General features: G+C 42.9%; 1 protein-coding gene across 1 annotated transcript in view; it reads left to right on the top strand.

Moving 5' to 3' along the window:
• Nucleotides 1–18133, top strand: part of LOC141106764 (uncharacterized) — a 114927-nt gene that overhangs the window by 84972 nt on the left and 11822 nt on the right. Inside the window, exons 26-28 of the mRNA XM_073597691.1 lie at nucleotides 51–1373; nucleotides 10810–10925; nucleotides 11130–11303. Coding sequence (XP_073453792.1) covers nucleotides 51–1373; nucleotides 10810–10925; nucleotides 11130–11303 — 1613 coding nt within the window. The remainder of the gene's footprint in view (nucleotides 1–50; nucleotides 1374–10809; nucleotides 10926–11129; nucleotides 11304–18133) is intronic.

The raw sequence follows: 18133 nt of genomic DNA, 5'->3' as shown, positions 1-18133 counted from the left end.
TGACTGAAAAACATAAAAAATGCTTCAATCTTTTTTCACTTGCTTTCCAGATGGACGTGTCCCGAATACTATTGAGGGAAATTCTGAGAAATCATCTAAAGAAACACTTACTATGATTCCAGAGATTCATCACAGTGCTGGTAGACCAGCAGATTCATCTATCACCAAGAAATCTACTTTAAGCCATGAATCCGTTACCATAAGCGAAACTTCATTGTCATGTTTGGGGTGTGGGAAATCTTTTAGAATGAAGTCTGAACTTCTTATACATCTCAGATCTCACACCAGTGTGACCTTCACCTGTTCAGAGTGCGGGGAATCTTACACTGACAAAAATGAACTTGTTATACACCAGAGGAGTCACAAGGGTGAGCGTCCTTATTCATGTTCAGAGTGTGGGAAATGTTTCACTGAGAAAAGCGTACTTCTAACACACCAGAGAATTCACACGGGCGAGCGCCCCTTCTCTTGTACGGAGTGCGGGAAAAGTTTTGCTCAGAAAGCACACCTTCTTACCCACCGCAGAGTTCACACGGGTGAGCGTCCTTTTTCATGTTCAGACTGTGGGAAATCTTTCTCTGGTAAAGGAAAGCTTCTTACACATCAGAGAAGTCACACGGGTGAGCGGCCATATTCATGTTCATGGTGTGGGAAATCTTTCACTGTGAAAGGAAACCTTCTAACACACCAGAGAAGGCACACCGGAGAGCATCCTTTTTCATGTTTAGAGTGTGGGAAGCGTTTTACTGACAAAAGAGCACTTTTTAAACACCAGATAGTTCACACAGGCAAGTATCCTTATTCATGTTCAGAGTGCGGGAAATGTTTCACAGAGAAAGCATATCTTCTTACACACCAGAGAATTCATACAGGTGAGCGCCCTTACTCATGTTTAGATTGCGGAAAATGTTTCACTCAAAAAGGAAACCTTCTTAAACACCAAAGAAGCCACACTGGTGAGCGTCCTTTTTCATGCACAGAGTGCGGGAAATGCTTCATTTTGAAAAGACACCTTTTGTTACACCAGAGAATTCACACAGGCGAGCGTCCTTTTTCCTGCACTGAATGCGGAAAATGTTTCACTGAGAAGGGAAAACTTCTTACACATCAGAGAATTCACACGGGCGAGCGCCCTTTTTCCTGTCCGGAGTGCGGGAAATGTTTCACCCAGAAAGCAGATCTTAACAGACACCAAAAAAGGCACAGTGGTGAGCGGCCATATTCGTGTTCGGAGTGCGGGAAATGTTTTTCTGAGAAAAGCAGCCTTCTTTATCACCAGAAAATTCACTCTCGGGAGGGGCCTTTTTCCTGTTCAGAGTGCGGGAAAAGTTTTATACATAAAGGAAATCTAATTAGACACCAGAAAACACACACCTCCTGATTCTGCTAACAAATGGATGGTGGCGGCTTGAACTCTTCATCCATAAAAGTGATAAAAATGAAGTCTGGTTGGCTGAGCCACCTGCTGGCTTTTTATATATTTTGGAGACACCAGTGCTGGGATTTGTCTGTCAATGTTCCTGGCTCTCTTACTGAACACCTTAGGTCACATCACTTGTCAAACACAAGGCCCGCGGGCTGCATCTGGCCCGCCAGGCTTTGTCATGTGGCCCTCGCACCCAATTTTTTGCAGCTGGAACGTGGTGAAATCTCTTGTAGACAAAGAAGCCTTCTATATTTACAAAGGGCAGCTTTGCTCACAGCGGGGACAGATCTCCAGAGAGGGCAAAGGAGAATGATCTCCCCTCAAGGCGGGCCACCTTTACAGGGAGGTATTAGAACTGGGCCAGGCAGAGGAGAGAGATGCGAGGACGCTTTGGGGGTGGAGTTGGGGTTGCGCTCCCTGCACTCTGTACTTAGTGCATTCCTGAACTCTGCACTCTGTACATAGCGCAATCCTGAACTCTGCACTCTGTAGGTAACACAATCCTGAACTCGGCACTCTGGACATAACGCACTCCTGAACTCTGCCTTTGTACGTAACACACTCCTGAACTTTGCCCTCTGTATGTAACATACTTCTGAACTCTGCCCTCTGTATGTAACCTACTCCTGAACTCTACACTCTGTACGTAGCGCACTCCTGAACTCTGCACTCTGTAAGTAGCACACTCCTGAACTCAGCACTTTGTACTTAGCGCACTCCTGAACTCTGCACTCTGTACGTAACACACTCCTGAACTCTGCACACTGTACATAACACACTGCTGAACTCTGCACGTAACGCATTCCTGAACTCTGTACGTAACACACTCCTGAACTCTGCACGTAACACACTCTGCACTCTGTACGTAGCACACTCCTGAACTCTGCATTCTGTATGTAACACACTCCTGAACTCTGCACTCTGCACGTAACGCACTCCTGAACTCTGTACTCTGTACGTAGCACACTCCTGAACTCTGCACGTAACACACTCCTGAACTCTGCACTCTGTACGTAGCACACTCCTGAACTCTGCATTCTGTATGTAACACACTCCTGAACTCTGCACTCTGTACGTAGCACACTCCTGAACTCTGCACATAATACACACACTGGGGGTGGAGTTGGGTTGTGCTACCTGCACTCTGTACATAGCACATTCCTGAAGACTGCACTCTGTACATAGCGCAATCCTGAACTCTGCACTCTGTAGGTAACACAATCCTGAACTTTGCACTCTGGACTTAACGCACTCCTGAACTCTGCTTTTGTACGTAACACACTCCTGAACTCTGCCCTCTGTATGTAACACACTTCTGAACTCTGCACTCTGTACATAGCGCACTCCTGAACTCTGCACTCTGTACGTAACACACTCCTGAACTATGCACTTTGTACGTAACACACTCCTGAACTCTGCACTCTGTACATAGCCCACTCCTGAACTCTGCACTCTGTACGTAGCACACTCCTGAACTCTGCCCTCTGTATGTAACACACTCCTGCACTCTGTACATAGCACACTTCTGAGATCTGCACTCTGTACGTAACACACTCCTGAACTCTGCACTCTGTACATAGCACACTCCTGAAATCTGCAAGCTGTACGTAGCACACTTCTGCACTCTGTACGTAACACACTCCTGAACTCTGCACGCTGCACGTAGAACACTCCTGAACTCTGCACTCTGTACAGAGCACACTCCTGAACTCTGCACGTAACACACTCCTGAACTCTGTACTCTGTATGTAGCACACTCCTGAACTCTGCACGTAATGCACTCCTGAACTCTGCACTCTGTACGTAGCACACTCCTGAACTCTGCATTCTGTACGTAACACACTCCTGAACTCTGCACTCTGTACGTAGCACACTTCTGAACTATGCACTATGCACGTAACACACTCCTGAACTCTGCACATAACACACTCCTGAACCCTGCACTCTATACGTAGCACACTCCTGAACTCTGCACACTGCACGTAACGCACTCCTGAACTCTGCACTCTGTACCTAACGCGGTCCACAACTCTGCACTCTGTACGTACAGTAGCACACTCCTGAATACCCCAGATACAACCAGCCCTTTGAGGGCAACCATACTGCAGATGCGGCCTGCGATTAAATAGAGTTTGACACCCCTGCCTTAGGTTGTCACCAATTCTCTAGTTGCATAGCAAAACATAAAGTATCCAGCAGGAAAAGTGGAAACTCCTCGTAAAGGACATTGAAGGTGTGAAGACCACCATTGAGATATTATCAGGTGGTTAAACTTTTCAGCATCTACCAAACAGCGAATATCACTTTTGGATCTGACACCAGACATTCTGGCATTACATTTTTTTTTTTTTTTTTTTTGCATCTTTATTTCTGCACATAATTATATTTTTGGTTGGTCACTTATGGTGGCTGTTCATCATTACTCTATGTTCTGCTTTGCTGAAAAAACTGACTATTAACTGGTCCAATGCATATTTATTATTACATTTGAAATAATTTGACTTTTCTTTTAATATACACAATTTGATTTGGGTGAAGTATTTTTTTTATATTATGTGTTATTCATGTATTCTGATATGTTGAAGTAAATATGAAAGCTCCAAACTTTATATTTGTTTCAAATTCCTTCTTTATAAGTGACTGTAATTGGATGATTGGTGATTGGAATGTGCTCTGTTCATAGAACGTCGTCCATTGGTGTTTTATCAGTGAGGCGGGGGGTCTAGAAAGTCCAGTTCCACATATAATATTCTAAGGATACATAGAACCAATACAAATACCACATAGAAAATTCCCAACACTTCCATTGTGGGTTATCCTTCTCACAGTGATAGGTTCCATAATTTCTCATTGGACACCTGCCCACGTATTTGCGCAGCGATCTTACAAGCGCACTTTTTTTGGAAAAAATACACTTTTTTTAATTAAAAAATAAGACAATAGTAAAGTTAGCCTATTTTTTTTTATATTGTGAAAGATAATGTTACGCCAAGTAAATTGATACCCAACATGTCACGCTTCAAAATTGCGCCCGCTCGTGGAATGGCGACAAACTTTTACCCTTAAAAATCTCCATAAAAATTCTACAGGTTGCATGTTTTGAGTTACAGAGGAGGTCGTATTGCTCTACCGTTCGCGGCCGCATATGAACACCATTTTCATATGCGGGCACTACTCACATATGCGTTTGCTTCTGCGCGCGAGCTCGGTGGGATGGGGAAATTTTTTTTTCTTATTTATTTTACCTTTTATTTTTTATTTTTACACTGTTCTTTAAAAAAAAAAAAAAAAATTCACTTTTATTCCTATTACAAAGAATGTAAACAAAAAATGCAACAAAAAATAAATGACAAAAATAAAAATTTTGTCATTTAAAAAAAAAAAAAAAATGTCCCTTTAAGAGCTATGGGCGGAAGTGACGTTTTGACTTCGTTTCCGCCCTACAATGGTATGGAGACGAGTGGGGGCCATCTTCCCCTTACTCGTCAACATACCCAGCATGAGAAAGGATCCATTCGCCTCCGCCGGAGGGCACCGGAGCACTGCGGGAGGGAGGGGGCCCTCTCCAGCCGCCGATAAAAGTGATCTCGCGGCAAATCCGCCGCAGAGACCATTTTTATCTGAAAGCAGACCGCCGGCCGAAGAAGAGGATACCGGGATTATGGCAGCTGGCCGCTGCCATAACAACAATATTCCTCTTCAAAATTAGGACATATATCGGCGAGCGGCGGTCCGTAAGTGGTTAACAATGTCATAGAGCAGATGACAGGAGAGATATGCCGGGAATTCTGGGACATTATCCAGTAACAGACAAGGGGTGTGTCTGGATGGTGACTGTATCATTGTGTGTGTCAGGTTCCTATAAGGTGTCAGGGTGTCACTGTCTATTTCTCCATGGAGGAGTGGGATCGTTCTCTTCTAAAATGTTATATTTCTTGTAAATTCAAGTATTGATGTGTTCCCATACCGCATTATATAAAATAAAGTATACAAAAATCAGTTTTGGTGACGTGACCATTTTTAGGTCATGAATCTTGGCCATGGAGATGCCTCGTAAGGTTTGTGACCGTTGTGTAGACTCAGGACCTCCATTTCAAAGATCTCACTATCTTCAATCAAGATATTAGAAATTATGAGATAATTTTCATCATAAATAATGACTTTAGGATCTTGGAAATATATTGTGATGACCATGGTAGGTGTGAAGACCCAGGACTTGAAGACCAGATCCTTCACCACTTTTTGAGAGATGAGAAATCGTTGGGTACTTTATATTTCAATGTTTTTATTAGAAAAAAATCTGGTGATGACAGAAATATCATTTAAACAAAAGGCAATTCTCGGATTGTCACCATGTCAAAAACATGAACACATAAAGCATGAACAAACAAAAATAATAGGGTCCATGAATAAAAAGGGACATACAGTAGTCATTGGATGTTCTCTGCTAAGCATTCTGAGATTAGAAACTGTATCAGACAATATCAGGGAACAACAAACATATACACGATCTACTAAAGATCAGGAGCTTAACAGTTCTAATCAGTAGCCAGGAATGTAACCATGTAAGGTGGAGTGCAGGAACTGAAGTATGGTAAGGGTAAATAGGCGGGGGGGGCTTCGAGTGGAAGGGGAATAAGGAGTAATTGGGGAACCCTTGTACCAATCCCTGAGAATGTCATCAAGAACAGAACCTAATAAGGCTCTAAAGACAACCCAATAGAAAGAAAAGGTCAGTCTGGAGCTCATTTAGGGAACCGGAATGTGACGGATACACGGGTCCCATATTTTGTCAAACTTTTTAGAGATTGTTGGGTAGTTTAACTTGTCAGCATCTACCAAACCATGAATATCATGTTAGGATTGATTGACCATCTGAGGTTGTAAATGTTGGCCTTGGAAATGTTTTGTAAAGTCTTTGACAGTTGTGTAGACCCAGAACCTCAATTCCAAAGATCTCACAAAGATATAAGAAATTATTAGGTGCATCAGCATCACAATCTACTAAACAGTGAGATGAACTGACCATCTGATGTACTACATTTTGACCTCAAGTATGCGGAAACTCCTAATGATGACCATGGTATGTGTGAAGATCCAGGACCTCAAGGCCAGGTCCTTCACCATTTTTTGAGATGTAAGAAATTGTTAGGTAGTTAACTCTCCAGCCTTTACCAAACCCTGAATATCATGTTTGGATTGATGGACCAACCGAGGTTCTGGAATTTGGCTTTGGAGATACCTCAAAGATCTCACTATCCTCAAGATATAAGAAATTATTAGGTGCATCAGCATCACCACCTACCAAACAATGAGAAACACTTTTGGATGGATTGGCCATCTGATGTAGTAAATCTTGGCCTCAAGAATATGGAAACTCTGTGTGAACACCATGGTATGTGTCGCCTGGGTGTGTAGACCCAGGACCTCAATTCCAAAGATCTCACTATCTTCAAGATATAGGAAATGATGTGCATCAATACCAGTACTTACCAAACAATTAGAATCACTTTTTGATGGACTGGTCATCTGATGTATTAAATTATGACCTTAGGATCATGGAAATGTATCGTGATGACCATGGTAGGTGTGATGACCCAGGACCCCAAGGCCAGATCCTTCACCACTTTTTGAGATTTAAGAAATTGTTGGGTAGTTTTACTCTCCAGCATTTACCAAACCCTGAATATCATGTTTGGATTGGTTGACCAACTGAGCTTGTAAACTTTGGCCATGGAGATTCCTCGTAATGTCCATGACATGTGTGTTGACCCAGGGCCTTCACTCCAAAGATCTCACCATCTTCAAGATATATCAAACAGGGGCTTAGTCCCCAACCAAGCTACCTTAGAGGACAGAGGCAATTGGACTATTGCCTTACAGGTGAAAACAGTATAGCTATAAACAATTGCATAGAAAATTATATAAAAGTTTATTAATACATATTTAATATTACATGGCAAATAACCAAAAACAGATTAAAAGCATGGTAACAATCCATGAGTATCACCAAGATAATGGTCCCCAATAGGGGAAGATCACAATGGGATAGTGGATCACAGATAGCGTCTCAACTAGTTTCGCAGACAAGAGCCGCTTCGTCAGGAGAATATCTGCAATTTGATTGACGAATGATCAATACCATAGCAATTGACCAAATAATAACAACAGTACATAAAATCAAAACAACATATACATGGGGAAAGAGCGGAGTTGCTTACTAGTACCCGGCATACCCAGAGTACAAGACGTCACCAGGGGGTCCACCATGGCGACTAGGGGGGATTTCCAAGTCAATGGACTGGTATCTAAATAGATGGATTGAGGCTGTTGGAGTGAAGAGCTTCAAAAAACATATCAGGAAAGTTGTTAGGCTCCGTAATCTCACACTGGGCACCTGTCCACATAAGGGCACTGATATCAATGGTATCCTGCCCCTTGGACTACAACTTCCAGATAGAAAATTCCCACCACTTCCATTGATTATCCTCCTCATGGTCATGGCGATAGGCTCCATAATTTCACACTGATCACCTGTCCACATAGAGCCCACAGCACGGCCCTGACACCTCTAGTGTGTGCTCTGCCTCGATCTCTTTTCTGGGTGTGCTTTCCATCCAGCAACAGCTCCTGGCTCTCCTCCATCAGCACAGCACAGCAGTTCCACCATATTACCTGAGTTCACAGCAGTCTACAAGTGCTTGGCATCAAGGCCTTCTCCTTCCTCTCCCCAGCAGCAACAAGGTTGTGAGTTCTCTTCCAGGGACAACTGTTCGCAAACCAATTTCCAAAATTTTTACAAAATTGAGTTTTATAAAACATTTGTTTAGCTCATTACATGACATAAGGTTATAATATAACTTAGATTACAAAATCTTCAGTTTTACTCAAATTAATTGATGCAAAAATGAATCTAGTATTCGGGGTAAAGCTGTCCACATAGACCATCCTCCTCACCGCCATCAATGTCATTGCTTCCACACTGCGCTCCACGAGAACTTCAAGCCTGGCTTTCAGATCGCTCTACTGCAGGGTAGTCTTCCTGGTCACGATTGCAGGCTGACAGCAGTGAGAGCCGGTGGTGCGGAGGATGGTCTTGAAGTGCTCGTGGATCGCAGCGTGGAGGCTTCCATTTGTGGATGGACATTTTATGTTTACACAACCTTTCACATTGCTATAATCTTTTTTTTTATAGCACATTGAGGGAAGGATTGAGATTCATATGTCCTGTGAACAACAGGTCTAGGAATCAACAGGTCCTATGAGCACGAGTCAGGGCTGATCACTCAGATCTGGGCTCTACTCTCCATACTGAGTACTGACAGGAAACAAGTGTTAGACTCCGCCGCAAAAATGTGGTACATGAGCTTCTTTAGCGTTCATAGGGCAACCCATTCAAGTGAGTGTTGTGCTGAAACGCGTAAAATGATGCATGCGGGAATGCGTGTTCCCCCTACACCTAGTGTGAATGGGGCCTGTTTAGTCTCTTTTACTACAAATAGAAGGATAACATGTCGATTAAACAAAGTGACTGTATATCAATAATATAAAAATGTACGAAGATGGACTATAAAAAAAAAAAATAAATTATAATTTTACATATTTCAGAATTTTAGAACATTATCAAATTATTGTTCATTTTCATTATATTTTTCCCTTGTTTTAATTTTTAACTGAAGTATAATGTACATATGTAGGAATCAGCTGTCAAAGTCCTAGGACAAAATAAGAAAGCAAAGCCTGCAGTTTTTATGTTCACCACAAGGTGGTGATCTCACTTGTTGTCAGAGGAATGTGAAGACAGGAAGTGATGTCACACGCATACAGGAAGTGGAGTGAGGTACTAAAGAAAGTTCAGTGGTGAGGTGAGTTTAGAGAAAGTAGAGAGGAGACATTGCTGGAACTGGCAGCAGAGGAGGTAATAAGATATTACTTTATATTTACACCCAGTAACCCCCTTTGTTTCTGGCATTCCCCATATTTAGTGTGGTGAACCAATTATCCAACTTTATCCATCCAGAGCCTCTGGTTTATGGACCAGATACATCCTAAATATAGAACCATTTATCCAACTGTCCATCCAGAGCCTCTGGTTTATGGACCAGATACATCCTAAATATAGAACCATGTATCCAACTGTCTATCCAGAGCCTCTGGTTTATAGACCAGATACATCCTAAATATAGAACCATTTATCCAACTCTCCATCCAGAGCCTCTGGTTTATAGACCAGATACATCCTAAATATAGAACCATTTATCCAACTGTCCATCCAGAGCCTCTGGTTTATAGTACGGATTAGTTATGAGCTTTAGATTTGGTCCAAACACAGGTTCAGACTGAACTTTGCCTGTTCGGGTTTTTCTGACACGAGTCCCGTAGGACTTTCCTCTAAGTTCATGCTTACTACAGCTGTAGGTGAAGCATTCTGAGCGCCACACACATAGGCAGATTATGAGAAGCCCCCTGATAGCAGACCCCCACAACCACCAGGCCATGGTTGTAGAGATGAGGTCCTTGTCCTCATCAACATAGAGACAAGAGGATCGCCCCTGGCAAGGTCTCTCCCTCCACATGGTTGTCTTTCCTTCATCCCTGTTCAATCAGATATTCCCCTATCCTGCCGGCAGAGCTTCACCTGTGAGTACATAGCAAAAGCCCTTTAAACATTCATGCCCAGAGTGCCATATGTCTTCTGAAAACCACCTTGCCGGGGTGTAGGTCCCGACAACCACCATTCTGGTGGTTGCAGCTTGGAGCACCGGTGTATTTTTTAAATTGGTGCCATTTTTCCTTCATTGACATGCCTATGCTCAGCATTACTGCATCAGCACGGCCCTGGCGCACCAACAGGGGTAGTAGTTTATCCACTTCAGGCCCTGATACCCTTTACTCTGATGGTTGCCCCAGTCCAATTCCCTTCTTTCCTGTGCTCATTCTGTTGTCCCATCTGCCACCTACGCTTTTTCTTTCCTGCCCAGAGGGTAATATTCTGCTACAAAGCCAGATTTCATGGGCATCATTTTCGGTCCTATTGAGGCCATGGCTAGCAGGAGTCACAACTGTGCTCCTTTGACCTCCTGAATCAGTTTTTGACTTGAGCCCTTGAGCCAGATACCTTACCTGAGGAGGAGGCGATTTCTCTCCATCTGAGGAACGTGATCTAGATAACATGCTGGTAGCGGAGAGTTCATCCAAGCTTAATGATACCATTGCTACCTTTATTTAGGCTGTAAACTCCTGCTTAGCATTAGGGCAGCCTGACTTGCTCACCCCAAGGTATAAGAAGCAGTCTGAGGTGTAAGAACTATGAAAGAACTCCAGACAATTTTCATCCCAGTACCATCCAGATAATTCTCATTTTATTATCTTCCTACAGTGAGGAGCGTCTTGGATAGATTCTACGACCATGTCAATGAGGATGGATAAGAACCAAAGCCATGTGACTGAAAGGATATTGAACCTCACCCTGGAGATCATCTACCTGCTAACCGGAGAGGTGAGGAGGATTCTGGGAGGTCACATGACATCACTTTTATCTCTTTTAATACAACACAGACCTCATCAGGGGGGTGAGGAGGATTCTGGGAGATCACATGACATCACTGATATCCCTATTACCAAAACACACACCTGACTGAGGAGGTGAGGAGGATTCTAGGAAGGTTTGTAGAGATAACAGTTAAATTGTCTCTTTTCTCAGGAGATCAGTGTAGTGAAGACAAAATCTGGCGAGCCATTAATCCCCAGAAGCTCTGTCCAACAGACCTCGCCCATTACAGTGCCTCCACCTCACTGTCACTGTCTGACAACAAAGCTAAATATTCGCAAGAAGATTTTGGAAGCCACCAAAAAACCTGATCTGCTGACAGGAGAGGTGAGCGGTGCCGGGAATTCTGGGACATTATCCACTAACAGACAAGGGATGTGTCTGGATGGTGACTGTATCATTGTGTGTGTCAGGTTCCTATAAGGTGTCAGGATGTCACTGTCTATTTCTCCATGGAGGAGTGGGAGTATTTAGAAGGACACAAGGTTCTCTACAAGGACGTCATGATAGAGGATCAGCCGCCCCTCACATCACCGGGTAAGAGGAGACTTTATTGTAAAGGAGAGAGCAGTACGGAGGGTCCACCTAGATCCCCCATCATCTGATAAACACATAGAAACAATGTATTCAGTCAGTGTGTGTGTTTCCTACAGATGGATCCAGTAATGGGAACCCACCAGAGAGATGTCCCCGTCCTCTGTATTCCCGGGATTCCACACAGGAAGGTCACACCATCCCTCACCATCATCAGGTAGGTGGGATTGAGCATGTAGACCTAAAATGTGTTATAATCTCTTGTTCCTTTCTACAAATGTATTCTAACATGACATCTTTGGAATTAAGGGTGTAAAACTGGGAGATTTGAAAGTTGAGGATGAAGAGGAAAAAGAAGAGACATTGGTGAGTTTTCTCACTAATTATTATCTTATTATTATTAAATGATATTCTCCTGTGCAGTCCATTGTTATCACCACTATTTTTACAGATTTTGTTTTTTTTTCGTTTTATAATTTTGGGGCTTAGAATGAAGACTTGATATATACGAAAGTTGAGATTGAAGAGGAAGAAGACATAGATATGAGTGCCAATCAGCAGTCTACAGATCAGGATGGGGAGATTTTAAAAAGTGAGCAGGAGAATTTTTCTCCTGAGATTGGTACAGGTAAGAGATAAAGAATTCTTTAGGCTGAAAGGGTCACCTTTTTTCAGCAAGTTTTGGGTCGAGTCATTTGTGACAATTGACATGGTCTAGACACTGTTAATTTACTTATTAAAGCGTTATCCCATAGAAAATATGGTTACTAGATCTGTATCAGTCACTAAGTCCTGTATACTCTGTGCTGTCCTTGTCCAGTATTATTTTGTACAGAGAGTAGAGTGGAGCTCCCTATTGTTGAAATAAGACCATCATCTCACCTCATCGCCTAATGTTCCCAAAAAATGACTATATACAAGATCAATTTCCATTCCTCAATATAATGTCCTGTTCCTAGCAAATGAGGAGATACTGTACACCAGATGAAAGGTCCATCTCCATTCCTCGATATAACGTCATGTTCCCAACAAATGAGGAGGAGATACTGTACACCATATGAAAGGTCCAGCTCCATTGCTCAATATAACGTCATTTTCCCAAAAAATAGGAGATACTTTACACTATATGAAAGGTCCATCTCCATTCCTCAATTTATGTTATGTTCCCAACAAATGAGGAGAAGATACTGTACACCATATGAAAGGTCCATCTCCATTCCTCAATATAACGTCATGTTCCCAACAAATGAGGAGGAGATACTGTACAACATATGAAAGGTCCATCTCCATTCCTCAATATAATGTCATGTTCCCAACAAATGAGGGGGAGATGCTGTACACCATATGAAAGGTCCATCTCCATTCCTCAATATAATGTCGTGTTCCCAACAAATGAGGAGGAGATACTGTACACCATATGAAAGGTCCATCTCCATTCCTCAATATAACGTCATGTTCCCAACAAATGAGGAGGAGATACTGTACACCATATGAAAGGTCCATCTCCATTCCTCAATATAATGTCATGTTCCCAACAAATGAGGAGGAGATACTGTACACCATATGAAAGGTCCATCTCCATTCCTCATCAAACAATGTCATCAGTGCACAGACCCAGTTATCCATTGTTATACTTGGGTTAGATGTCATATCAAAGCCCTGTTAGACCAGTATACAGTGCAGATTTGTAAAAATATTTTAATGATTTTATTTTTTTATTGCCTTCCAACAGATGGAAGATGTCTCGGGAGTACCTTGGAGGAAGATCTTCTTTTTTTAACCTCTGATGGCAAAGCAGAAGATAATGGCAAAGTACAATATTCTCCAGCAGTAAATCCCATTGCTCAAAATATACACCATTCTAAGAAAACAATGGATCCCTCGAATCCTCAGGAATCTTTTGACCAATCACATACTATTACTCCAGATCTCCATCGAAGGTCTCACGGTCCAGAAAGGTCAACAGATCCACCTCAGCCCAAGGAATCTTCTTCAGGCCATGAAGGAGTCCACACAGCAGAGCATTCCTTGTTGTGTTTGGGGTGCGGTAAATCTTTTAAAACAAACTCTGAACTTCGCCTACATCTCAGATCTCACACCAGGGTGACCTTTACGTGTTCTGAGTGCGGGAAATCTTACACTGAGAAAAAGGAACTACTTACACACCAGAAAATTCACAAGGCGGAAAGTTCTTACTCGTGTTCCGAATGCGGAAAAAGGTTTGCCAAGAAAGCGGCACTTAAACGGCACCAGAAAATTCACACGAGCGAGCGTTCCCACTCCTGTTCAGAGTGCGGGAAACGCTTTTCTGAGAAAAGGACCCTCCTCACGCACCAGAGGATTCACACGGGTGAGCGCCCTTTTTCCTGTCCAGATTGTGGGAAAAGTTTCATTCAGAAAACAGAGCTAAACCGACACGTTAAAGGTCACAAAGAAGAGCGGCGTTACACGTGCTCAGAGTGCGGAAAATATTTTCATGAAAAAGTCAACCTTCTTTATCACCAGAATATTCATGCTCCTGTTCAAGGTGCGGGAAGTATTTAGTTCATGAAGAGAATGTGCTTGGACACCAGATTCACCAGACTCCTGATTCTGTTGGCAAAGACGTGGTGGCAAACTTTGGGACATTCCCACGTTTTAGTTTATGGTGGAATATGGTCCATAATCCTGTTCAGAGTGTGGAAAATGTTTCATTGAGGGAAGTAAAGACCTTTGTTAAAACACCAAAAAAGTCACAACGGTGAACGTCCCTTTTTTCTTGTTCAGAGTGCGGGAAACGTTCCATATTAAATAAACACCTTCTGTTACATCAAAGAATTCACAACTGTGAGTGTCCTTTTTCCTGCCCCGAGTGTGGGAAAAGTTTCATTGAGAAAGCAGACCTCAATAGACACCTTAAACTGCACAAGGGTGAGCGCCCTTTTTCCTGCTTTGAGTGCGGGAAAAGTTTAAATGAGAAAGCAGACCTCAAAAGACACCAAAGGTTGCCCAAAAGTGAGGATCCGTACTCCATGTTCAGAGTGCGGAAAGTGTTTTTCCAAAAGAGGCAACCACCTTTACCCCCTGAAAATTCACACTCCAGCCACTTTTTTCCTGTTCAGGGTGCGGGAAACGTTTCATATTAAACACCTTCTGTTACATCAGAGAATTCACAAGGGTGAGCACCCTTATTCCTCTTCCAAATGCGGGAAAAATTTAATTGAGAAAGCAGACCTCAATAAACACCAGAAACTGCACAAAGATGAGCGTCCATGTTAAGAGTGCGGGAAATGTGTCATATTAAATAAACACCTTCTGTTACATCAGAGAAAGTGTGAGTGTCCTTTTTGCTGCCCCGAGTGTGGGAAAAGTTTCATTGAGAAAGCAGACCTCAATAGACACCAGAAACTGCACTAAAGTGAGCGTCTGTACGCATGTTCAGAGTGCGGTAAATGTTTTTCCAACCTTCTTCATCACCTGAAAATTCACACTCGGGAGGCCACTTTTTCCTATTCAGAGTGCGGGAAATGTTTTGTTCATGAAGAAAATCTAATGAGATGCCAGGAAATGCACACAGTACCTCCCTGATGCTGTTTACAAATGCAGGGTGGCAACTTGCATTCTTCATCCATAGAAGAACTATGTTATAGAAATGGGTTTTTAATAGGAGACAGCCCTACAAGACTTCACTTCTAGCTGGAATCTGATTGGTTGGGTCATCTGCTGGCTTCTGTAATATTCTGGAGATGATGCAAGTCATGAGATTTACCTTCTACAGTTCCTGATCACCTTACGTTGTCCCCATTCCAAGCTTGAAAATCAAAAGAAAATTCAGCAGGAAGAGTATGAACTTCTCCTGAAGGCCATGAAAGGTGTGAAGACCACCTCTGAGATCTATTGGGAGAAGACATTTTTATTCTTAAGCCTCTACAGGGCAGTTCACATAATTTTTTTTTTTTCCTTGTCTTGTTTTTTGTTCTTATTTATTTATTCTGATGTGTTGAAATAAATATAAAACCTCTACAATATTTGTTCTGACTCCCTTCTTTATAAGTGAATGTAATTAACCATTTTCGGACCGCCTGCCCTCAGTGTAATGCGGACGGGTGGCCTGTACAGACACAGCAGAGTAATGGTACATCGCTGCCTGTTTTCGGGTTCAGGGCGCGTACGCGCATGCAATTATTCATGGCCAGGACCTGCGGATCGGCTGTGTCCAATCACAGCCCAGAGCCCAGTGTTAACAATCAACACAGGGCTCTGCACAGATGGAATGATCTCTCTGTTTCTTCTCCCTGCAAAGCAACACAGGGCTCTGTACAGAGGGAATGATCTCTCTGTTTTTTTCTCCCTGCAAAGTAACACAGTGGGGGTTATTTACTAAAGGCAAATCCACTTTGCACTACCAGTGCACTTGAAATTGCACTGAAAGTGCACTTGGAAGTGCAGTCACTGTAGATCCGAGGGGGTCATGCAAAGAAAATAAAAAACAGCATTTTAGCTTGCACATGATTGGATGATAAAATAAGCAGAGCTTCCACTCATTTCAGATCTACCCCTCAGATTTACAAGTGCACTTTGCACTTGTAGTTTTCAGTTGTAGTGCAAAGTGGATTTGCCTTTCGTAAATACCCCCCAGTGTTCTGTACAGAGGGAATAGATCTCTCTGTTTTTTCTCCCTGTAAAGCAACACAAAGTTCTGTACAGATGAAACAATCTCTCTGTTTCTTTCCCTGCAAAGCAACACAGAGCTCTGTACAGATGGAACGATCTCTGTTTCCTCTCCCTGCAAAGCAACACAGAGCTTTGTACAGAGGGTACAATCTCTCAGTTTCTTCTCCCTGCGAAGCAACACAGAGCTTTGTACAGATGGAACGGTCTGTTTCTTCTCCCTGCGAAGCAACACAGAACCCTGTACAGAGGGAACGATCTCTCTGTTTCTTCTCCCAACAAAGCAACACAGAGCTCTGTACAGAGGAAACGATCTCTCTGTTTCTTCTCCCTGCAAAGCAACACAGTGCTCTGTACAGAGCGAATGATCTCTCTGTTTCTTCTCCCTGCAAAGCAACACAGGGCTCTGTACAGAGGGAACGATTTTTCTGTTTCTTCTTCCTGCAAAGCAAGGAGAAGAAACAAAGAGATCTTTAGTAAAAAGCAGCACACACATTACACACAGTTATGCACACATTTAACCAGCCAGTTTCATTAGTACAGTGACAATGTATAGCAGCTTTTTCTACCAGGGTGCCCAGGCACCCCGGGGTGCCTTGGGGTTTCTTCAGGGGTGCCTTGGCAAAATGCCCAAAAAATCAGGCATGTGGATGAAGCCTGCCTTTTAGTTACACTAAGCTACAGGTTTTCATTGTGCACCATTACAACCTTCTAGCTGCCAGCGTCCTAACAACCATTGGTGTCATGAGTTGATAAGGAGGATGTCAGCTGTCCGCATAGCATCCTTGTTGGACCCTCCTCTGCCCCTCTCCATCAGCGGTGGGGTCACATTAACTTAGTGATGGAGAAACATTGGAATACTAGTCAGTACCACTTAAGTGTATTTGCTTTGGAAGAATAAATCACTTCTACCTTTGGGTGTCCTACTTGGACTTGGATGTTGCTGCATTATGTAAAACTATTAGAATAGCTTTTACATTTTAGAATGAGGCGCCTCGAGACTGTCCATCTTTTTAAAGGGTGCCTTGACTGAAAAAAGGTTGAGAAACATTGGTGTATAGTATTATCACTGATCACGGTATCAGTGTCTCTGGTGATGTTAGTGTCCGTCAGTCAGTTCCCACTCAGTGTCAGCTTACCCACCGCACTATCACACTCCCATTTTAAGTCGCTGATCGCCACCATTAGTAGTAAGGAAAAAAAAAATGGCAGTACACCCCTCACATTTTTGTAAATCTTTTATTCTATCTTTTCATGTGACAACACTGAAGAAATGACACTTTGCTACAATGTAAAGTAGTGAGTGTACAGCTTGTATAACTGTGTAAATTTGCTGTCACCTCAAAATAACTCAACACACAGCCATTAATGTCTAAACCGCTGACAACAAAAGTGAGTACACCCCTAAGTGAAAATGTCCAGATTGGGCCCAATTAGCCATTTTCCCTCCCCGGTGTCATGTGACTCGTTAGTGTTGCAAGGTCTCAGGTGTGAATGGGGAGCAGGTGTGTTAAATTTGGTGTTATCACTCTCACTCTCTCATACTGGTCACTGGAAGTTCAACATGGCCCCTCGTGGCAAAGACCTTTCTGAGGATCTTAAAAAAAGAATTGTTGCTCTACATAAAGATGGCCTAGGCTATAAGAAGATTGCCAAGACCCTGAAACTGAGCTGCAGCACATTGGCCAAGACCATATAGCGGTTTAACAGGACAGGTTCCACTCAGAACAGGCCTCACCATGGTCGACCAAAGAAGTTGAGTGCACGTGCTCAGCATCATATCCAGAGGTTGTCTTTGGGAAATAGACTATGAGTGCTGCCAGCATTGCTGCAGAGGCTGAAGGGGTGGGGGGGTCAGCCTGTCAGTGCTCAGACCATACACCGCACACTGCATCAAATTGGTCTGCATGGCTGTCGTCCCAGAAGGAAGCCTCTTCTAAAGATGATGCACAAGAAAGCCCAAAAACAGATGA

Source organism: Aquarana catesbeiana, linkage group LG08 (genome assembly GCF_042186555.1).
Source record: "Aquarana catesbeiana isolate 2022-GZ linkage group LG08, ASM4218655v1, whole genome shotgun sequence".
In the NCBI taxonomy this organism is placed as follows: Eukaryota; Metazoa; Chordata; class Amphibia; order Anura; family Ranidae; genus Aquarana; species Aquarana catesbeiana.
Note: the sequence above shows the minus strand (reverse complement) of the source record. Positions and strands in the feature narration are given on the sequence as shown.